At 47.0% G+C, this 23,188-nt stretch overlaps 1 protein-coding gene across 3 annotated transcripts in view; it reads left to right on the forward strand.

Moving 5' to 3' along the window:
• The window catches only part of DNAH9 (dynein axonemal heavy chain 9), a 175,424-nt gene extending 158,635 nt beyond the window's left edge, over positions 1-16,789 (forward strand). For 2 of the 3 annotated variants that reach the window (XM_019621575.1, XM_019621578.1), the window contains 4 exons: positions 270-440; positions 2,586-2,768; positions 9,506-9,895; positions 15,724-15,951. In XM_019621575.1, the coding sequence (XP_019477120.1) occupies positions 270-440; positions 2,586-2,768; positions 9,506-9,895; positions 15,724-15,951 (972 nt within the window). Of the gene's footprint in view, positions 1-269; positions 441-2,585; positions 2,769-9,505; positions 9,896-15,723 lie in introns of all 3 variants that reach the window. The other variant, XM_031556283.1, reaches the window with a different exon arrangement.
• The last annotated feature ends 6,399 nt before the right edge of the window (positions 16,790-23,188 follow it).

The following is a 23,188-nucleotide window of genomic DNA, read 5'->3' on the forward strand; positions in this document are numbered from 1 at the left end:
TCACACAGGGGATTTCAGAATATTCATGCTGAAACACACAGCAGATAATTGCTAGAGAAGGTCTGAGCCTGAGAGATGTAGCCAAGCCAAACTTGAGCAATTACCAAATTTTCACAGTAGGAGTAAAACCTTTGTCCTGTGGGGCTCAAGGCCACGAGCAGAGTGGTGTCAGCCAAGGCTTACTTTCTTGGTGGGCAGTAATTCCAGCCCCGTGAACTCTGAAGGCTGAATGCTCTGCATTTGTATCTGACCTCTGCTTCTGTGTGCAGTACATAGATGACACCTTGCCACCAGAGTCTCCTTATCTCTATGGCCTCCACCCCAACGCTGAGATTGGATTCCTTACCCAGAGCTCTGAGAAGCTCTTCCGCGTCGTGCTGGAGATGCAGCCCCGCGACAGCAGCATGGGCGAAGGAGGAGTGGGGACCAGGGAAGAAACGGTGAGAGTGGTTGAAAAATGGGCTGTGTTTACTAGCTGTCTCGCTCCTCAGCAGCTCTGACTGCTCAGGTCTGCCTCACAACTGTGTGCTGTAACGTCTTCTGCCTTTGCCAGAAGCAAACCGGATGTCTAAAACCACCAGCCTCATATTATGCTGAACGTCACCGCAGCGGGTTGTAATTGGAGTATTGTCAGTAATAGGACAGTGGCTTTTAATTACCCCCTGAACTGCAGTGCCTTCATTATCATCCTGCAAAGACGTTGCAAATAAACCTTCTGTGGCCTCCCCTACCTCTGAGCCACCGGTCCCCATGCACCGTGTTGTGACTGGCATACCAACAGCTCCACACACCATCTGCCACGCACCGCGTCCTGCCCAGCTCCCAGGGGCCTTGTCATTCCTCATTTCCAGCCGAGCCCATCCGCTGTGCCCGTGTCTCAGATTGATCTCAGCTCTTCCTCTTGAAACTCACAGCTCATTAAAATCCAGCCCTAGCATTCATACCAGCATCTGAAACCAGCCAACACTTGCTCGGTTTTTGATTTCTGCAGACTTGAGGCTTCTGTTTCAAGCCCTGCAGGTTAATGAATGGCTAATAGAAAGCGTAAGTGAAGGCTCTGATTTCACACAATTCCTTTGGCTTGCTGTGCTGCTGGGCACTGCTGTCCTTGCCTGAGGGACAGTCAGAAGGGGCAGGAATGGTCAGTTTTCAGATCATGCTGGAATTTGAGGTGAGGGGAATAACCCAGACTTAGCAAAGCCAAAGAAGATACTCAAATGGGAATAATTTTCTTTTTGCCCGTTAATTGGAACTCAGCTCCGTGGCCAGAGTAGAACTATCAATGGTTGATCCAGTGGCATCACAGGGCTTGGCTTTGCTGCAGATTCCTGCAGACAGCCAGGGAGCCCTTGTGGGCTTTGTGATCTCTGAGGAAAGCTGCCTGGAGGCAAGCTGAGCATGGCCTGGCTGCACTGCTTCCTGCCTGGGGGATGCTCCCACAGCTCATGTTCTTCTCGGAGAGATATCTGTCATTACCTGACTTACAACTGGCACTGGCCATGCCTCTTTCACTCAATCCTTGCAAGGGAGTGAGGACAGAGTTCTCTCCACTCCTCCATTTGTGGATTTCTACCCCTTTTTTGGCTGAGGTGGTTGTAGAGATCTTGCACAGAGCTGCTGGAAAGCTGTCTTTTTCCTGAGGCTCTGAGCTCCAGTTACTCCCACAAGTTTCTGAGGCCACATTAGAGAAAATGAGCCGTCATTGTTGTGAATAAAATCAGAGCCAGAGAGATTTGCGGGGGAATTTCAAATTATAGGGTACTTCGATACTGCACCAGGTGCAGCTTAAGAGCTTTTCCAGCTGAGCTTCAGCTTCAGCCACCTCATTGGCTGCAGTAGCAGCCCGTGCTTCATCATTTCTTCATAGCTCCAGTGTGTGCATGGAGGGTTTGGGAGTGCAACGATGGAAGAGTGTCAGAGTCCAGAATATGAATGTCAGAGGGCATGGCAATGAAATTACCCGTGGGCTGCTTCTGCCAGTGGCTGGAAGCTGTTGTTGTCACCCACTTGCCAGCTTTGTACATCAGATTTTGGAAGTGTAACTGCACTCCTGAAAAATCAACTTGGTTTCCAAACCAAATTGAGTCGGTGACCTGAAAACAACTTTGTTTCATTGCACTTTTCTTCCACAGCTCTATTAGTTCAGAATGCAGCTTAAAATTCAGTTTGATATAATCACCTCTCTCTATCAATATACCACAGAAAAGCAGCTCATGAGCTCAGTTATCCTGAGGCTCAGCTGAGATTACAGCCCCATCAGTCTTCTCGCATTGAGGCTGACCTTAGAAGAAGTAAGAGTGCAGACTTGAGACCCAAGGAGAGAGAAGAACGTTACATGTTGCCCTGACATTTTTAAGCCGTCATTTTGAAAGCGTCTCTTCTGACATTAACTTTGTAAGCATTTGAATTTTAATAGGATGGGGCAAGGTCTTTGAAAGGTGCGATGCCCAGCATAGCTGGCAGTGATTGTTTTTGGAGACAGCAACTGGCAGATGGAGTTTTCAGCCCTTGTTCAGACAGCTGTCAGTTGGAGAAGCCCCACGGGTCATTCACTAACATCCCTCTCCACTCCCTTTGGCACACAGGTGAAAGCTCTTCTGGATGAGATGCTAGAGAAGCTGACGGATGAGTTTAACATTGCAGAACTGATGGCAAAGGTGGAGGAGAGGACACCGTACATCGTGGTTGCTTTCCAGGAATGTGAGCGCATGAACATCCTCACCAGTGAAATAAAGAGCTCTCTCAAGGAACTGGACCTGGGGCTGAAGGTAGGAATGGAATAGAAGCTCATGGAATAGAAGGGGTCAGCGCTGCCGGCTGCAAAACCCACTTGACTCCATGGAGAGAGATTCGCAGATGGATTTCAAGTGGCACATTGTCCCCAAGCCGCAAGCACAAGCATTGGCTGGGGTTAAAGATACACGTAGTAACAATGGCTTCAGGCACTTCTGTGTACCTGGTATTGTAACGCAGCAACAATAGTGCTCACAGGAATTGAGAAATAGCCTATTTGAAACCCAGCCAAAAAAATCACACCTTTTCACAAAATGTCCAGTTGATGGGGAGAGCTTGTAATAAGGTCTCATTAAAGGCAAAAGCCTTTCAGCAGAAGCTGAAATCAAAGGAGAGATTGGTCATGTGTAAGGATACATGACTATCCACAGCTGTGAGACAAAAAGGCTTAAAAAGCCAGGAGCTTTGCAAGGGATAAAACTCCCCTTGCTGGGTACAAGTCAATTGCAAATGGGAGAAGGGGAGGGTCAGGGAATGGCTGACCCTATGGAGATACTGTCCATGATTGCTCTGTGCATGGTTAGTTCTCCACCCTGGTAAGAAGCTAGACTGATTTCAGGAAGGTGAAATCAGTGTGTGACTCTCTAGGTGGTGGTTTTGGCCTTTGCTTACGGGGAATGGTGAAGGGTTCTGGGGCTGACAGGACATGCCAGGTAATATGCAAGCTTTTGGGTTCAGTGGGATGCACAGGAGGGCTGTGGTTTGAGGCTGCATGCAATGCTAGGGGAAGTCATCTGCTCAGCTCCCTGTCGGGCACATGCTGGCACAAAATATCAAAGTCTTCTGCCTTCCCATTAGAGTATAACCTGGCATAGAGCGGGCTGCTGTGCCAGTGCACGAGGACCTTCCCCAGCAGCCTGGAGCAGCTTTTCTCCTTCACTTTGTCACCCCAAAAGATTCTTTGCAGTGGCAACATGCTGCATGTCCCTTAGAAAGAGAATGGTGGCTGGAGGTCATGGCACAGAGCTGGTGACTTCAGAGCTACCCTGATGCCTTCTCCTTGTCACTGATACAAACTTGCTCTCCGGATGATTTCATGGTGTGGAGCAGCAGTTAAGGACACCAGTCACTGGGCAGTCCCTGTTCCATGATTTCCTTAAAGGCAGTTGTCATCCTAGTCTGCCAAAATCTCAGCTCACAGGAATACTTTGCAGTGCATGGGAGGAATTTGAAGGAAATGCAACTGCTTTGTCCTGACCCCATAGAAAAGCCTGACAGGAGGACTTGCCCTGAGTCTGCATGGCAGTGCCAGTCCTCTGTTGAGGGCACCTTTGAAGAGAGATCTCCAAGCAGCATATCTGCAGTGTGTACATGGAGGTACTGGATTTGAGATTTTCAGGGGGGTAAGGGGAAGGATAAGACTGAGCTAAATCCTGGCCATGCTGTGCGCTGTGAACCCAGCAGTCTGGGTCAGTGTTGGTGCAGCACTTCTGCATTGTTTTCACCACTGATGCTTGTTGGCTTGGTGCAAGAAACAGACATATCATATATGTTTGGTGATGGCCAGGTATGTGCAGTCCATTTTAGAATAGGTTGATATTTATGTGGTCAATTATTATAAACAGGTTTCCTTTATTTTCTAGCATGAGGCAAGGGAACTGAAAATCCTGTTTCCTGAGACAGGTGGAAAGAAGTGATTTAATGTTTCACTTCTCCAGCACTAAACATGCTCTAAATGTGACTTGGACAGTGTGTAGTGATCAGATTTAGTGTGGATAAGGGTAAGCTGTTTAATATTAGCAGGGAGACTGAGGGGAGGCAGGGGCCTAAATAAACCACAGGCAGTGTATACCACGGAAATCAGGCAATAATCATAGAATCACACAGAATAGCCTGGGTTGAAAAGGAGCACAGTGCTCATCCAGGTCCAACCCCCTGCTGTGTGCAGGTCGCCAACCAGCAGACCAGGCTGCCCAGAGCCACATCCAGCCTGGCCTTGAATGCCTGCAGGGATGGGGCATCCACAGCCTCCTTGGGCAACCTGTTCCAGTGCCTCACCACCTCTGGGTGAAAAACTTTCTCCTAATATCCAACCTAAACCTCCCCTGTCTCAGTTTAAAACCATTCCCCCTTGTCTTATCACCATCCACCCTTGTAAACAGCCATTCCCCTTCCTGCTTATACACTTCCTTCAAATATTGGAAGGCCACAATGAGGTCTCTTCAGAGCTTTTTCTTTTCCAAGAACAAGCTCAGTTCCCCCTCAATAATAGAGGGGGCCAGTTTCTCTCCAAAGCTCTACCGTGAATCATGGCAGGGAAGTGGGACTGCATCTGCAGCAAAGGCAGTGCTAAGGGCTACATGTGTTGCTCCCAGCAACATCAGTACTGATGGTGGGTTCTGAGACCAAATGTACAGATTTGTGATACCATTTCTCAATCTTGAGTATGCTGAGGATACTGACGGGTCTGAGATACCATCACTGGGTGACCCTTCAAATTGTGGGTCTGTACACAGAGCTGCATGGGTCCCTGCAAGGCTGAGCTGGACATTGTGCATGGCCCGTGCTGCTTCCAGCATCACCCAAGGGCCCTTCCTGTGCTGTGGGTGTCACATAACAGCCAAGGCTTGGGTGCTGTCCCAACTTGACTTCCACAGTTTGGAAGAGGAATCCTGCTTTAATTATTCCTTCTCAGAGCAACCTCTATGGGATGCACATTAATCTCCTGCATTGTGGTCCTGACTGACAGCACTTAGAGGAGGAGAGTTTACACAACAGGAGCCACAGATCTCAGAATAGAATAAATGAAACACAGAGGAAGTGATGCTATTGTTTTTAGCTTAGTATTTTTTGCCGTCCTATTGTTTTTAGCTGACTGTCTGCTAAAAGAAGGTGATTTGGAAATGTCACAGCTAATTTGAATTTTTGAATAATTCATTGTGTCTGTATAAGGGAAAGCGATTGTTTGGCCCAAAAATAGTAGACATCCCACAAAGAGGAAGAGAAATTGCAATAGAGTGGTGGCCATCAAAAATAACTGCACGCTGTGTTTCCAAGCCCTTTATTCTTGGTGGTTTCGGTGAGGCCAGGGGCTGGGCTGAAACCCCCATGTGCTAATGGCCTATCCAGTGCCATTTCTGTGAGCAGGTTTTCTATTTTGCACCTTCAGTGAAGGATAAGCCTCCAAAATGAAGGCAATAAATATTGTAAAAAGATACAGTAAGACCAAATTCCGTAAGGCTAGCTGGGATTTCGCTGCATGGAGCGAAAATAACCTTAAACTGAGAAAACAATTTGTGACAATAGTCTGCTCATCTTGAGGGAATGTCTGCAGGCTGATTAGGATTTCCTTCAAGGGTGTCTTTAATGAAAATTACTCTCAGTGTTTGGGGAAAAAAAAAAAGTAACTTGAATCATTCCGGATGCACTTTAGTATTCAGCATCTGAAATGCAAATGTATGCGTAATTGTGTTTGGGCAACAGTATGAGGGAGCAGCTCTGGATGCTTTGAACCCTCGCAGGAGATTCCAACAAGTATGCTTGAGTGCACAGGCTTTAAAAATTGCTTTTCTCAAGCTTTCCTGAGAATTACATTTGCTAATTCATTTGTTTCCTGAAAGTAAAATTAGACAGGATATATGATCATGAGGGTTGTGTTTTTCAATCAATCTGAGTGCTTGTGTGTGTTTTGCAATATTTCTACCTGCTACAAAACCTTTCCAAGAGTGAAGAATGCTTCTGCCTGACCCTGCTCGGAGGTCCTGTGGGTCTGTGTCCTGATGTGACCCGTTGGCCACCACCTTTGGGCATGGTCTCACCATGGCATTAACCACAGCTGCCTATGGGACAGGAAAAATGGTCCTGTCGGGGGCCGAGTTCTCCTGAGATGGGAGGTGATGGCCCATGGAACAGGGATGGAGAAGGAACTGAAATGGGACTTCAGAGCTGATGTACCAGCAGAAGTTACTGAGCAGCAGAATGGGGATAGCTGTCCATAGCTTCGGGTGAGGGGCCCCTGCTTGGACATGGCCACTCTTCTCTGTTGTGAGTTTTAATTACAGATCACTAAATTTTCTTAGATTGTGTTCTAAAGTGAAAAAAATTGGGTTTCTCCAAGGAAATACCTGGGGCACACGCTGCCTTTATGTTTCTTTACCACCATGTAGTGAACATCTATGCAGCAAATATTACTTGGGGTACTTGGGGCTTTAAAGACCTTTTACCATCCATCCTGCAGTTTGCAGGTTCCCCTCGAGTGCAAAGCACTGAACAGGAGCAGAGAATGGGAATGTGGGCTGCTCTCTGGGTGGCTATGCCATTGCATAGGCAGATGCAGCTCTTCCTCTTGGTTTAGGACTAACTGCAAATTGTCCTCCTTCCACCAAACCATTCATTTGACCTCATTTGCTGCCTCTAGCTTAAAACAAACTGTCTTTAAATCTCTGTCCACCACAAATCCACGGGGAAACCTCGCTTTTAACTTGTTCCTTCCTGCTCCTGCTGCCTGCTGGGCCTCTGGCTGTGATCTCATCCTGCTGGAGCCTGTAAATACAGCCTGCAGATCAGAGCTCTGTGGGGAAACAGCATGGTTGGTGTAGAAACTGCAAAGATTTTTCAACTGCTGGACACTGACAAGCTTTGCTAAACACGTGTCAGGGGTTGCTCTAAAAGGATTTCAACTTTTGCTAAAGCCTCATAGGTTTTCCTGGCCCCAGCAAAGGGCACCTCTGCTGCCCTCATGGCTGGAGGCACTGAAGTCCTGTGAAAGAACAGTTGGAATTTGTTAATGTGAACAGACTGACCCAATTCCCTCGCCCTCGTTCTCAGCAATGGCACAACTGATTTCAGTTAATCTTTCCAAAAACACTCAGCCTGAGGGAAAGAGAAATTGTAAGTCAGATAAATTTTAGCAAAATGTTAAGGGGACAAAAGTAAGTATTTATAATGGACTCAGTGTTAACTATGTCTCCAAACTGCTATGGTGTGTCGTGCCCTCTATCTCAGCATGGAGCATGCAAAGGTTTAAATTGTGAAGGACATCACGAGCTTTGCCTGCATTTGCAGATCCAATCCTCCTCTGCTCAAAGTGGGCTCAGTGGGAGCAGGTTGCCCAGGTGGATTTTCAGTATCTCCAACGACAGAGACTCCACTGCCTCTGTGAGCAACCTATGCCAGTGTTTGACCACCCTCACAGTAAAAATAATGTTTGTATTTCAGCAGAATTTCCTGTATTTCAAGTTGTCCTCACTGGTCACTGAAAAGTGCCTGGCTCCATCTTCTTTACTTCCCACCATCAGGTATTTCTAGGCATGTTGTGATCCAAGCTCCCAGCATGCTGCAAAGGTTCCCAGGCTACAAGACAGGGTGGCAGAAGGGACCTCTCTCCTCAGCAGCAAAGGATCAGCTGTTGCTGTCACATGCTGCTCTGCCCTGTGCTGCCGTGGTGGGTGCCTCAGTGTGCAGAGCTGCCAGCCCGTCATCTCCTAGCAGTGCACTGACCCTATTTTGCAGCTGTAGGGGGAGCGGGAGCCTTCCTCCCGCTGCTGGAAGTCATGAGCTTCCGACATTGGTTGTAACAGTCTCCATTTCCCACCTGGTAGGCATAGACTCTGCCCCTCGACACGACCAGGCGCTGAGGCTCATTGTAGCTGGAGGCTCTCAGAGAAGATCCAGCTGGTCTTTCTCACCATCTCTGATGCTAAACAGTCTGCTGACCGCCTCCTGCAGCTCTTTTCTTGGTGGCACAGGTCCTCCGCCAACAGATAGTGCTGCAGTCATAGAGTCCATCTGCCAGCCTGTACTCAACCCCCAGCTGCTCCAGGTGCTCCTGGGGACTGTGCCCTGTGCCCTGTCAGCCCTAGGGCTCAGCAGTTGGAGCCCCATCCGTGTGCCTCACAGACTGCTGCAGCTCTTCTCAGCCTCTGTCAGCTGCAGCACTGCCATCTGGGCAGCTCTTGTGTGGACTGAAGGTAATTTCAGCTGGACTCAGCAGGGGTTTTCTTAATGATCAACCAGCAGACACTGGAGCCCTACTGCAGAGTACCAGAAGTTCAAGAGGGATGCCATTGTGCAGAGCCCCTATTTTGACTGTGCAATGATGTTCCACCTCTTCTCCTGTCTGGGCCAACCTGATACATATTCCTAAAAGCTTCAAAAATAGTGATCTGCTGGATAGAGGAAAAGTCAACTCTCTCTATCTCCCACTTGGCTGAATCATATCTTAATTTGTTGTCTGCTCCCCTGCTGTGAAAGAAGCTGTGATTACATTTAAAAGCAAGATGTGAATTCAGAAAGAAAGACTTGCACTGCAAAGTAAAAAGGAGGAGGGGAGTGGGGAAGTGGAGGAGAGGTGGAGAATACTACTTGGTGTAAGAAATATTTGGACAATTTGGGAGTAGATTACCAGAGAGCTTGCCCCAGTAGCATTGGTGGGAATAGCTCAGCATCTCTGTCAGTGTGTCCTGTAAAGATCTTCAGTCAAAGAGAGAAAGCAAAACCAACACAGGGGCAGCCGAAGGGCAGCTCTGCTCACTGTCACCCTTACACAGCTTTTTCTCCAAGTAGTATTTTTACGGTAGGGGAGATGAGGCTGCGGGAATATGAAGCTGCAGTAGATGGTACTTGTGAAAACCTAAAACTCATGAAGAAATTTGCAGGATGTGAACACTAGGGACAGTGTAAGGTGCCATGCTCTTCCAAACTTGCACAGCCTCTGCTGCCAAGCAGGTTTTGTTCAGGTTAAATGTTGCTGACTGTGCCCTCTCTTATTAAGGGAGAACTGACCATGACAAGTGACATGGAGAACTTGCTGAACGCCCTGTTCTTGGACGTGGTGCCTGAGTCCTGGGTGAAGAAGGCTTATCCTTCCACGGCCAGCCTGGGAATGTGGTTTGCTGACCTCCTCACTCGCATCAAGGAGCTGGAGACGTGGACAGGAGACTTTTCGTTGCCTTCTGCAGTGTGGCTTGCTGGGTTCTTCAACCCTCAGTCGTTTCTGACAGCCATCATGCAGTCCACAGCCAGAAAAAATAAGTGGCCTTTGGACAAGATGACCTTGCAGTGTGATGTTACAAAGAAGAACCGGGAAGATTTTGCCAGTCCTCCTCGGGAAGGGGCTTACGTCCATGGTTTGTTCATGGAGGGTGCACGCTGGGATGCACAGGTGAGCTCACCAAGGCTGTTATGTTAGTAGATGGCTTGGGCATTATGCCCTCGTTATTTGGTATTGTACTCCAGGAAGCTTCCCAGACCAGGCAGATATTTGTCTAAAGTAGATGTCTGTGCTGCCTCTGTAGGACTGGGAAAGAAGTGGGTCCTTCCTCTGCAGCCTAGGGTGCAGATCCTGGACGGTCAGATGGATCATCATTTCATGGTGATGAGTAGAGTTCAAACTGGCCATCTCATGAGGTTACTAAAGGCAGAAAACATGGGGTTCTCTCAGGACTAAGTTGTCCCTGCACCTTAGCATAGTTGTGATTTCACTGTTGCCTTCAAAATTTCATGACACTTTTAGTATCACTGCTCTGACCCCTGCTTAGTGGGGAGAGAGGACCCTGATTTTTTACATCTTCATATCCTTATGGTTTGTGTAGCTAAGTGGGTTGTATGTGCCAACTCCAGACTGCCATTATTCTGCTGCTGAGAGGTCCAGGATTTCACCTGCATAAATAGAGCTTGTGACCAAAAATGAGTTGCATCCTTCAGCCATCCCCTGAGGATGTTGGGTAAAGCTGTCATGGAGCTCGATCCAGGCAGGCTGAAAGTGTGGCATGGAGGAGGCAGGTCCTGGACAAGCAGACAGCAGGGGTACCCCTTGCTCTTCTTCCCTTTTCTGGATGTGGCCCAATGCCCTTCAGCTGTGACACAGCCAGCCCCAGGGCAGCCAGGGTGAGAGCCTGGAGAGGGTGCATGCAGGAAGGTATGCTCACCTGCTGCTTCCTGCCCACGTAGCTGACAGTGCTTTTATTAGAGCACGCCTGGTGCTGCAGCATCCCAATGGAGTGCAGCTGTCCCTGTCATCCCTTCTGACAGTTGTCAGCTGTTAGGAGTTCAGTTTGCCATTAGGAGAGCCATTAGGCTGACAAATCCCCACTGGGCTTGGTCCTCTGCGTTGCCCGGCCTGTTAGTACCACAAATCCCAATTTGTTCTGCACATGAGAATTAAATGACAGTGATTCATGCAGCTCATCCTCTGGGCAGCCAGTGCACTGCTTCTGCTGCCAGTGATGTGTGAGAGAGTGAGGGCTGATCAAAGTGGGTCACCCAGAACTTACTTATCTGTGTCAAGTTTGCCCTCTTGCAGGAGCAGGCTTTGCTTTCAGAGGCAGCTCTTCAGAGCCTTAACCCTGAAGATCCCCTGTTATCTGCTGTGGGGCTTAGCAGTAGGATGCTAAGTAGAGGGGCCATGCCTGTTGTATGCTGCATCCCATCCTGGCCCTGCAATTCAAATATAATAATCTCCATTTATTTTTCAGCTCTCTCTGTGCAATAGTTTTCCACAAAGGATAGGAAATTAGGCAACGAGTAGAACTCACTAACTGATGGCATCCAGTGCATTTTATCACAAATCTCTGTGAAGGGCAAAGCAAAGGATGATTTCCCTCTGCAACCCAACGTCTAGTGATCCTACAGCTCCCTTCCCGTTCCTTTCCTAAGCCTTGGTGTATGGCTGCCTTACGAAAACCCTTGCAACTCTTGGAGGTCACAGCTCCCTGCTATAGGGAATGCTGGATTTCAGTTACCCTCAAAAAATAACATTTTAAATTGATCAAATTGGGCCGGACACAGCAGAATAGCAGAAGTTTTAAAAGACATCCTAGTCTTGCATGTCAAATGCTCCATTAAAAACAAATTCCAATGACTTTTGTTTCCTATTACCATCATTATCACCATTACTGGAAAGTGAGTGGGTTCTGCCAAGGTTATCAACTCTCACAGGTGATAATAAAAGTGAAGAATGGGAAGTTTCAGTGGTGCAAAGCCAGAAATCTTCTGGGGAGCACGTGGCTTCTCTCCTCCATCCCTTCCAATATCTTGTATGGGTGACTGCTTTCAGAAGTGCAGTTTCTCTTCAGAGGCCATCTAGACTTTACTAAATGTGTTTTTCTGGTTACATTTTCCTTGAGATTGAAAGATACTGAGCAATTACATTTATAGAACCATTCATAATCTCTGGGTATCATGCTTCAATTTATTTCAGTGAAGAAAAGAATATTTTCACATGTTGCTCCAAACACTGAAATATCATTTCCACCCGGTGGAACTATTCATTTTACCTGTAATCCAGTGAGCACTAGTATACATTAATGGAGGCAGAATTATTAAAACTGCTGCACAGTTATTTTGGGTTGCACACTCTTTCCAAATTAATCCTCTGGTAAGAATGGCAGGTCGTGGTTAGAGGAACTCTGCTGGGGAACACCTTCACTTTTAAAATAATATTTCACAGTTAGATTTTGACTCCAGAAGGGGGAAAATTCCCTCTATGTTCTCCTACTCACATTTTTCTATTTATTTAAACATTTATGTTTGCCCTTGGGTGTCTTAAATTTATAAAATATTCATTGCTAAACAGCAGGCAGCTATTAAATGAAATGAAACCAAGCGCATTATTTTGGGTCTGCATGATCTGTTGCTGGAGCACCATTAAAGTCAGTGGGGCTCAGTGAGAGATAGTTATATGGGTGACACTGAGAAATTTGTCTCAAGCCTTGGGATTCCTGGCAGTATTGCTCCCCACAGCGGAGGGTTTGATGCTGGGTGCGTGCCTCTGTCATACCACACTGCCTAGACCATGGGTGTCCAACCTTTGGGCTTGCCTGGGCTGCACTGAGAGAGGAGAGATTTGACCAACCTAATGGCCCTATTGTGATGGTGGTGCATCAATGGACAAAGGAAGAGACACTGATGTCATCTGTCTGGACTTCATTAAGGCCTTTGACTTGTTGTGGTACCCCAAAACATCCTTCTTCCCAAATTGGGGAGATATGGATTTGGTGGGTGCAGTGTTCAGTGGACAAAGAACTGGCTGCAGGATTGAATCCAGAGAGTGATGGTCAATGGTTCCATGTCTGGATGGAGATTGGTGACGAGTGGTGTCCCCCAGCCATCACTGCTGGGACCAATAGTCTTTCATATCTTCATCACTGACATTGACAATGGGATTGAGTGCACTCTCAGGTTGGGTGGACTTTCTAAGGCCAGCCCTACACAAAGCACCAGTTTTCAACCAGCAGAGAGGCTTTGAAGGGACATTCTCTGTGGCAAGGAACAATCACAGCATGCATTCATTTGGTGGCTGAAGAAGCTCAGCATCTTTGGGAACAGTTGCACACCACTCATTTTTTATCTGAGATGCTTCCCAGGAGCTGATATAGATGAAAGCAGCGTCAGTGTCAGCCCAGCCTTGATACAACCCAGTGCTGCAATCTCTGGCCATCACAATTGGCCTCAGCCTTCTGCAGGGGCAATGAATGCACCAAATCTTGTGCACCAGAGACTGAAATTTCTCCTGGAGGGCTGAGATAGGACATGACATGGAGCCTTTGCGTGCAGCTGTCAGTAATCCCTGAGTCTGTGTGAACTGAGAGCTGGAGCAGAATGCAGCTGGAGCTGGGGTCTGCAGTGAAAACTGTGCAAGGCAGCTGTGGAGGGGACACCTCCAAGCTGTGCCATGAACAACCAGTGCCTTATTAACAGTGTTTGGAAAAATGAGTCATTTGGCCAATGCTTTTCCCCCATTGTTAAGTATGGTTAAGTATTCTCCCTTGCACACACCATGGACATTTCTTCTCATTCCCCATCTCTACGGAAGCCACAAACCTGTCTCTGGACCACCTTGGAGTGATGTTCTGGCTACACTGCTGTCACATCTGGCAATATAAACCCTCTTCGCTGCAGACAGAGCCAACTCTGATAGGCAACCAAGCCATGCAGAAAGGTCTGGTGGCTTAAAGACCTTAAGTAAGCAGTGGTGCAGATGCACCTGTGCTAAGAACATCTCAAAGTAGAGTTGAGTGGGAAGGGATGTTGGCCCCTGGTTCACTGTGTGTGTTCTTGGGTTCATCTTGGGTTATCATCCCTGGCTTCAGAGAGCTCTTCAGTGTCCTCTGACCCTTTGCTGTGTGGCAACATATTATGTCCTGTCTTCAGATTGCCTGTGAGAAGCCAGGGCGAACAGAAGTGAGGATTTCTTTAGGATCTGAGACCCAGAGCTCCCCGAGCACAGAACAGTGGCTTTTTACTGGGTGCTCTGGCAATAGTTAGAGAAAATTGCTTTCAGAATGGAATTAATTTCTGATCATGAGAGCGATAAAAAATGCAAATGCAAATCAGCCCAGACATAATATGGTGATACCTCCAGCAGATATCAGATCTTGTTAACCTGAAATGGATAGAATATATCTTGGAAATTTGATTTGAGTTATCATCAGTGAAATAAAAGTTCTGATCAAAATCCAACCTCAGAAATGAAAGATGTAGATTTTAAGAGCACATAGTAACGCTTGATAAATAGCTCTTTCACAAGCTATCATAAGAATTATTTAATGTTTGTTCAGCATATTGGAAATTACAAAATCCTAAATCAGAGCTGGGTTTGTCACTAGCTTAGGAGAACAGATGGTTTTAGTACAGTTAAACTGAGGTGTATTGCAGGGGGAATTATTTTGCTTCCCTCATTTGCAGAACTAAGCAAACTGTTGGAGAGGTTGAATCTCACCCCACAACTCTGATCTGAGAGCATTTGAAATAACAATGATATGTGAAGCTAAGCTGCAGAGAGAGGCAGTTTTAGCACTGAGTTTTATTTTCCTTTTCTATATTTGTTTTCATTTGCTCTCTCTAGCCTCCATTAAGCAATTTTGCAGACTTTCCTGGAAGTTGACTGATGTGGAGTGCATTTTATTGCCAGAAAGAGAAACATAAGTTGCCAGAGATACCTGAGTTAGCGGAACCAGCTCATTTCATGCCCTCACAGCAAACCATCTTTCTCCTGGCTTGGGCAGCCTGCTGAGCAAGAGCATTTCTTTGGAGAGGATAATGTGGGCTTGTTTAAGATCATATTCCCTCAGGAACAGTCCATCTGAATCCCCTGTGGATGTGTGAGCACCTGCGAGAGAGGAAACGAGCCTGCGGTACCTCTGGGGCCTCATTAATCATTTCCTCTGTCCAGTGCACAATACAGAGACATCTCCCAGGTCACACTCAAAGCTTGGTGGTGCTGTGAGTCCAGACAAAGCCCTGCTCGGGTGTCTGCAGCTGGTTCAAGCACAAGCAATGCTTACAGAATCACAGAACCACAGAGTGGTTGGGTTGGAAGGGTCTTTAAAACCCATCCGATTCCAGCCCCCTGCGGTGGGCTGATTGCCCCCACCAGCTCAGGTTACCCAGGGCCCATCCATGGCCTCGGGGACCTCCAGGGCTGGGGCTCCCACAGCAGTGCCAGGGCCTTACCGCATTCTGGGTAAAGAGCTTCCTCCTCACATCCAACCTAAATCTCCCCCCTTTTAGTTTCAAACCACCATTGCTTGTGCAATCACTGTGTTCCCTGACACAGTCCCACCCCAGCTCTCCTCTGTAGCCCCTTTAGGCAGCCTCACTCCCCGTGAGATGGTTCTGGTCTGACAAACCTTGACTGAGAGCTGCACGAGAACAATAGTGCTGGATGCAGATGGGGTGTCTAGGTTGGATGCTGACATAGATAAGGACCTCACGAATTTCTGCTGAGGTGTTTGTGGGTTTGGATACCTGGGGGAGCAGGTATCATTTTGTACCAGTCCCCTTGGAATAAGCAAACTTGAGGGCAGTTTCTAATGAAACAGGGTAGGTGCTCGATCCAGGCCCTGCTTACCTCAGATAGGCTCAGCCACCCCCTAATCTCAGAGGGATCTCCATTAAGACCAGCTTGTATAACCATTACTATTGATCATGCAAATTGGGCTACAGCAAATGAAGATTTTGACAATCTAAGACCTCTTCTTTCCTTTGCAGACCGGGATAATCACAGATGCCAGGCTCAAGGAACTAACCCCGGCCATGCCTGTCATTTTCATCAAGGCCATTCCTGCTGACAAGCAGGAGATCCGCAGTATGTACCCATGTCCCGTATACAAAACACGCCAAAGAGGACCAACTTATGTATGGACTTTTAACCTTAAAACCCGAGAAAACCCATGCAAGTGGGTGCTTGCTGGTGTGGCACTGCTGCTCCAGATCTAGGCTCACCAGCAGAGAGCCTCAATTAACATCCCTAACGATGTCTTTCTCAGACAATTTTGGAAACAATGTTCTGAGCCCATTCCCCAGCTGCACCTTCCAGGGCCCTTGGCCTGCTTAGTGCCTGTATGGGAGCTGAGAGAGGGCAGTGTTTATATAGCCCAGATTCTTGACTGCTGCAAATCACTGTCCTGCAGTTCCTGCACTCAAAGATCCAAACCCACGCCCAGATTTGCTGTACTCAGAGAGTGTTAAGCTCAAAGCTGAATTCAAAGTTTATTTCTCTGTTGTGATTCAAAAGTAGTTTTAAAGTCTGTGGGCTTCTCCAGTATCCATAGGTAGTTCAGTGATGTGTGAAATTCTTTGGACTTTGTTCTTTTCTGTATGTGAACATTTCTTTGCTTTATGTATAATGCTGAACCCAGCAGGTGTGGTGGATGCGATGTTTCTTGCTAATATTCCTGTAAACTGTAACTGTTGAAAATGATATTAACATCTAATGTGATTAATGTCTTGAACAGTAGAAAAACAGCCTGGAGTTTGTTTGAAAATTCTTTGTAATGATAGAACTAATGAAAATCATTGCACCTAGTATTGCCTGGAAGCCAGCATCATGCATTTAATCACTCAAACTTCCCCTCCCAGGCTGCCAGGTTGCAGTCTTATGGTCAGACTGCAGGGGGCTGTGACCCTCCTGGCTGTGACCAGACCCATCCTCAGAGACAATGAGCTCCATGACATCTTGAGGCCCACCAGAGCTGGCCCTGAGCAGGCTCAGGTGTTGGCACCACCTGAGAGAGGGATGATCACTGATCAGCCCTGTTCCTATGTGGTGGACCTCCAGGATCCTGATTGCAGGCAGCTGGGGGGTTCATGAGGTTCATGCTGAGGAGTCCTCAGCATGGAGAGACCTGAAGGCCTCTTGAGTTGCCCGGATACTGATAGTCCATGGGGGACTTGGCCCTCCCACCTCGCCCTGCACACGTTGGCAAAGACGGGTCAGACCTGGCTCTCTTGTTTCTCATTCCCCTCTGCTGACGGTGAGGAAGGTGAGTGAGTGGTTCAGGCCTAAGTATATAGCTCCTGCACTTCTTAATGACGCAGGCTGGACTCCATCACCACATGAAGGCCCACTGAGTCACGGGAAGCAGCAGTGCTGATGTCCCCTGCTGAGCCCCACGCACTGCAGTTTGGGGAAGCATCTGTATGTGATGATTTGACGTGCTGCCAAGGAGCTGATCTGCGTGTTGGTCACCTTCAACCCCTCGCATTTGCATCTTGCCTTTCTTGAAGACCTTCCTTTGGTTACAGATGCAACCAAGGGATGGATGCACGAAGCCTGCAGCAGTTCTGAGGGCAGTGTTGAGTTTCTCACAGCCTCGTACTGAACTGATATCAAACTTATATTAGGTGAGGCTTTTAAGTGACCTCAGTTTACACCGATGGGGACATCCAGTGTCAATCCAGAGCAGTGTAGGAGTGTGAGGTCTGCAGGCTTTGCAGGGGTCCTACAGTGACTCGTGCTGAGCAACGTAGCAGATGTCTTCCTGCGGGAACACAGAGATGCAAAATCTTTCTCTTTGCAGTCCTGGAGAGCAGCGACCTTCAGGAACAAGGTAAGGAGAGGGCCTTTTCTGGCAAGAGCTGAGTTTAATTGCCAGGCAGCAAGTTGGGTTTTAGCAAAAGACATCTGTAATGCAGGGGAGAGCGCTGACTGAAGCTTCCTATTAAGAGGTACTCCTAGCCTGCGAGACAGTCAGGTCTGCAGACTGCTCCAGGTACCCAGTGTCTGGCTAGAAGAGGTCTGTTAGCTGGGGAAAGCTATGCTATTAAATTAATTCCTTCCAACTTAAGTTAAAACCTGCTGATTAGATGCATAGATAAAAACTGGTCACTTCCCCCAGCTTTGCAAGCTGAGTGCATTACATTCTCCATATACTTGACTGTGGGGGAGATTTAGTTGCATAAACATAGCACTGCTGAGTTTGTACACATACCAGCAAGAGCAGAATGTACAGTATGTGCATTGTGTGGCATTGCTGGGTTAGTCCTTTGATATTTCTTAACTGCTCCTTTCATTACAGGCTTCTCCCTATATGTGGGGTTTCCTGCCATTCTGTTGTGAACTCCTTGCTTCCTCTCTTTTAAAAAACCCTCTTCCTTTTTCCAGCATAGCAGAGCCACTGCTTGCTCTTTGCAGAGCAACAGCCTGGGCTGTTCTCTTACTGGCTGAAGAATGGGATGTTGATAACAAGATGGATCTGATTGTTTTATTATATATATCTCGCTGCATAATTCACCAGTTGGGCAGGCAGGGTAGTGGGGAGATATTTATAGATACTAGAAATGTCACCAGGGTGCTCATTCTTCATCCTTTGAAAATCATCTCAGAAAAGACTTGGCTGCAAAATGCTACAAGAGAAGAGTGAGTAATTTGGTGCTTGGGGGGGAGAAAAAAATCTGACAGACGTGAGGTTTTCCAGCAGTATCTGCCTAAAATAGGCAATTAACTACAGCTGGCCAGGCTATTCATTAGGAGTAATGCATTAGTCAAAGGTGAGCTTTTTCTATTTGTGAGCTCCCCCCACATTGAAGGACCTGTGGTTTGCAGCACACTGGAGTCTAGAGCAATAGGATTTTGATTTGCCTTGAGCATGGCTTCCTGCAGGGTTGTACCTCATTGGGAAGGTCCAGAGACAGTTTCTTTCCATACCCTAGATCTGGGGTGTGATGTGACGCTTGCGTGCACACAAACTAATGCTACACCCTGGTGGTGTAGGATTTAGCCCATTGCCATGGCTGGTGACCTCAGAGTGCAAATAGTCCCAATTCCTGTTAGATACTAAAACCCCTGTCTGATGTCAAAGCTGTTTTCATCACCTTTCAGTGTTTTGTGCTTATCCACAAGAGAACAAATGACAACAAATGGCAGTGTCCTTAGCAGTGCTGGCTGCTAAGTGTGGGCACAGATCTTCATCCTGCTGCTACTGGAGCTACTGGCCTGATGGGCCAGAGGGAAAATTAAGGCTGGTGCACATCTAGGGCTTCTCCTGGTAGAGAAATCACACTTCAGTTTTTAAAAAGGAAAAATAAGATTAAAAAATACAGTCCTTTCATTTGCACTGCCCCATATTTTGAATGTAAGGCCAGCTCCTGCCCCTTTACCCTGTCCTGGTTCAGCCAAGTCCCACATCCTGTGACACGGCAGTGGATACCCAGCGGTGCCCATGAAGCCCTCATCCCCTCTGTGCATTCCTGCAGCACATTGCAGTGCCGTGTGGGGCTGCTTTGGGCCTGGCTCTTCATCCATGGTCAATCAGTTAACTCTGGGCTGCTGACATTTTCCAAGGGAATGAAAGCAAAAGAAGGAAAATTGTGTTATTGAACACTTAATATCATCCAAAATTGAATGAGCTCTCCTGGGAAAGAGAAAAGACTTTACCATTGCCTGGGAGTGTTGTACCTGCTGCAAATTAAAATGTGCATAAGAGCATGTTTCAAAGTAAAGTCTTTGCGAATGCCTTGCAATGGTGCCTCAGATGTCGAGGTTAACCAAGTCCATTCTGCTGCAACTGTTTCTCAGAGAGCAAAGGAAAATGTGGAACAGACACAAGAAAGGAGAACTCGGCTGGTGGTCCCCAGATTGGCAAATTTATTGTTGCTATTAACAGGCACGGGCAATGCCCAGTGATGCAAATTCTGCATGTATTACTGCTCAATTATTTACAGAACAAAACCAGCTTTAACATATCACCCAGATGCGTTCATTTTATAAAGTGACATTAATACATTTAATTAGCAATGGCCTATTAGATTCATGTCCATTATTATGCATTGTTTCTTAAATGCTTGTAATTGCCCGAACAAATCTACAAATATATTTACCTTGTTAATGGCTGTGTACCTCATTTAGAAAGCTTTTAGACTGTAGAAGACATTCATGGAGTCATGAGCAGTCCTTCTAATTTGAGTACTAGTGTGCCTGTTAGTGCAGAAGGATTATTTAAGACTACAAATACATTATTAGAGGTTTTGCACTTACCTATATACAGACTTTATAAGGTTTTCTTTTAGGATACTTGTATGTGATTCATTCTGACTGGAATCAAAAGCCATATGGAGAAAGCCCACATCTGCCTTCAGTATCTTGGCCCCAAGAGTTTGGCAGGAGCTGGGAAATGGGGAACTGGGTGCTTTTGTATCTCCAGTGACTGCAACATCTCCTGTTTCTGGGAAGAACTATTTCAGGATCTGTAGTTCCACTGTGGAAAAATCTGCCTCGTAGAAATCATAATCTTTGTAGTATTGTGTAAGGTTTGATAAAGTAAAAGTAACTCCACGATGGCAGTTTGGTCCTGGCCAGCATGTATGCCCCACAGCCCTGTAAACCCTGGCCCTTAGAGTGATTCACATGGGAATCTGTCCTGAGACATTGCACTGGGCTGAAATGTGAACTTGAGCTTTGGTCTCCAAGGGGAGGAAGTGTATGTGGGGACATCTCTGTGAGAGCAGTCCAAGCAGCGGACTGTTCCCAGGAACATGCTTGAACGATGCTCCATCCCATGGAACGGCATCTGCAAAACTCTTGCTCCCATTTCTCATAAAAATTGGATTATCCAGATTTAGACTGGAAATAAATTCCAGGATCCATCTGACTCACTGTTCAGGGCTGATGAATCTGCAGGAATTTCCCTTCAGCCCAGAAACCACCTGGCCCAGAATGATGCAGGAGAGCACTGCCATGAGCCCTCGAGGTGGGACCTCCAAGAAGAAAGCTCCTTCTTGACTGCATCTGCTGCTGTGTTCACATGGGTGCAGGCCAAAGATTTCTTCAACATGGCCCTTCACACAAGCAAACTCAGACTCTTGGAGCTGATTAGGACTGCAAAGAGAACAGAAAGCCCCAGAAAGCCAGAATGGACCTTCCTTGTCCCATCAGAAGCCAAGAGATGAACATTGCGTAAAAGGGAAGGATTGGTATTGCCTTCTGCTCCGCTCAGACCTCCAGGTATGGCCTTGGGCAAAGGGCTGGGGAAGACTGGGGCATGCAGGGTCTCATGGAGCACTCTCTTTCCAGCCCAGGATATAGGTGAGAGCAATGATCCAAACCGATGAACTCACACCACCACGTGCCCTGGGCTCTGAGAGAGACAAATCCCTTATTCCTGATAATTCCACACTTATTCCTCACAATTCCTGAACTCAGTGGCCCTAAACCTGTGTGAGTTTTGCACCCACCTTTGTTGGCACCTGGAGCACACCCCCAAAATGGAACCTGTGCGGCATCCAGCTCTGCTGCTGGAGACAAAGCCGAGCCGTGTGGCATGTCATCAGCTTTGCTGAACAGAGGTTTCTGCTGCAGTCTCATGCTGGAGAGTCATCAAAACACCTGGTACGTGTGGGACTGGAGAAATGGGGAAATGATGATAAGAGATAGGCAGAGTTCAAAGCGCCTTAGCAAATTACACAATGAATGCATAATTGTTGAAGTGAAATAAGAGTTCAGTTAGCTGCTGCCTGGCAGATGAGTTGGCTGGATGTGTATGCTCTGTCTCTCACAATGGAGACAGGATAAATCTGAACAAAACAATCTTTGGAAACCCTGCCCTGGTTTCCCATCTGCCATTGCCGTGTGCTATTTGTGGAACTGGATTGTTATGACACTGCCTACACGTTGACTGTGCTGTCTATTTAATAAGCATTTCAATTAATTACTGTAATGTTATTATTGGGAAGAAGCAGGAGATAGGAGGAAAAGGATTAGATAATGAGAAATACATGGCTATTAGAGGTGTCTCACTGAACACAGCCTGGCTTACCTTGTTTCAGAAAGGAGTTTGAAACATGGTTGCAGGGCTGGGGGTGCCAGGGAAATCATCCCCTATGCCAATGGGGTCAGAGGTACTTCGGGGCAGCAGTGGCTGTGTGATGCTAGGACCAGTGCACATACCCTAAAGTAAAGACTGGAGCCACCAGCTGAGCTCTCATTAATTTTCTGCGATGCTTGGAGAGGCAGCTCTGCTTTCCTCAGCCAACTGTACAGCTCTATTACCACCTCTCTGCTGGGAAATCAGGGACAGATCACACAGAGCACATCTGCTCTCCAGCATTGCTGGTCTCTCCCTTCCCACATCAGGTCCTGAAAACAAAACAAGACAATCTTTAAGAAATGGTGTTTGGAAACAAAAGCCTACAAGCAGAAAGGCGATTGTAAAAGCTTGGTGGATGGATGGCATTTGCAACTGCAAATAAATCTGAATGCAAAACAAGTGAAAAAGTTTCTAAACCTGACTGTGGGATGTGGAAATTAGTAAGGGAAAGTGTGTAGCTAGCAAAATAACAGTCACAAATGGGATCCCTTCCCAGCAGGTCAGATCCCACATCTAGCAGAAGTGAACACTTCTAATGGAAACACAGGAAAGGCAGAAGTCAGGAAGATGAAGCCTGCAGTCCTTGGTGTCTGGACTGTGCAGACATGAGCCACCTTTGGCTCTACCCACACAACGACACTTGGGATGCTTTGCAGGCCAGATCTGGAATGCACCCTGGCCATCTCTCAAGGGAAGACCAAGTTAGACACACACCATCTCCTTCTACCTGTTCCCATTTCTCCCATCGTGTGATTTCCTTTGGAAGAAGCCTACAGGGAGCCATAATATGCGGTCACATCCCTTCTTTGGATGGATGGGAACCAAAGTCTTGTTGTTCTGATGCAATTTTGAGACTAGGAGGTGAATTCCTCCATGTTAAAACACAGATGCTAGTACTGGGCTCAACACATTCAGCTGCCCTTCCCATGGTCTTCTGTAGAGCTGAGGAAGTTGCTCACCCAGGCAATGCTCACATTTAATCTCTTCTGAAATACTGGGGAATTTTCAAGGGTCCTAAAGCATATGAATGTCATGGAAGGGCCACCCGGGGTGACCCAGCTAGATGAGGTGCTTAGAAAGAGAATATGAATGAAAGGCCATATACAGTGCATGAAATGCTGAATGAAATGCTAGCAATATAATTACTGTGAGTCATCACAGCTTTTTAGGACATAGGTCTTGTCAAACAAATAAATGATGCAATTACTGGTTGGGCTGACAAAGGTAACTGCACAAATATAATAGAGTTAGTCCACAGGAGGCATTTAATTTCATAATGCATAATATGCTAATAAAATTTCGTTCAGAAAATACAGAACAAGGGGGTGGGGATGGCTACTTGGCAGGTTTGGGAGGAAGGACTCCACGAG

Source organism: Meleagris gallopavo, chromosome 20, assembly GCF_000146605.3.
Source record: "Meleagris gallopavo isolate NT-WF06-2002-E0010 breed Aviagen turkey brand Nicholas breeding stock chromosome 20, Turkey_5.1, whole genome shotgun sequence".
NCBI lineage: Eukaryota > Metazoa > Chordata > Aves > Galliformes > Phasianidae > Meleagris > Meleagris gallopavo.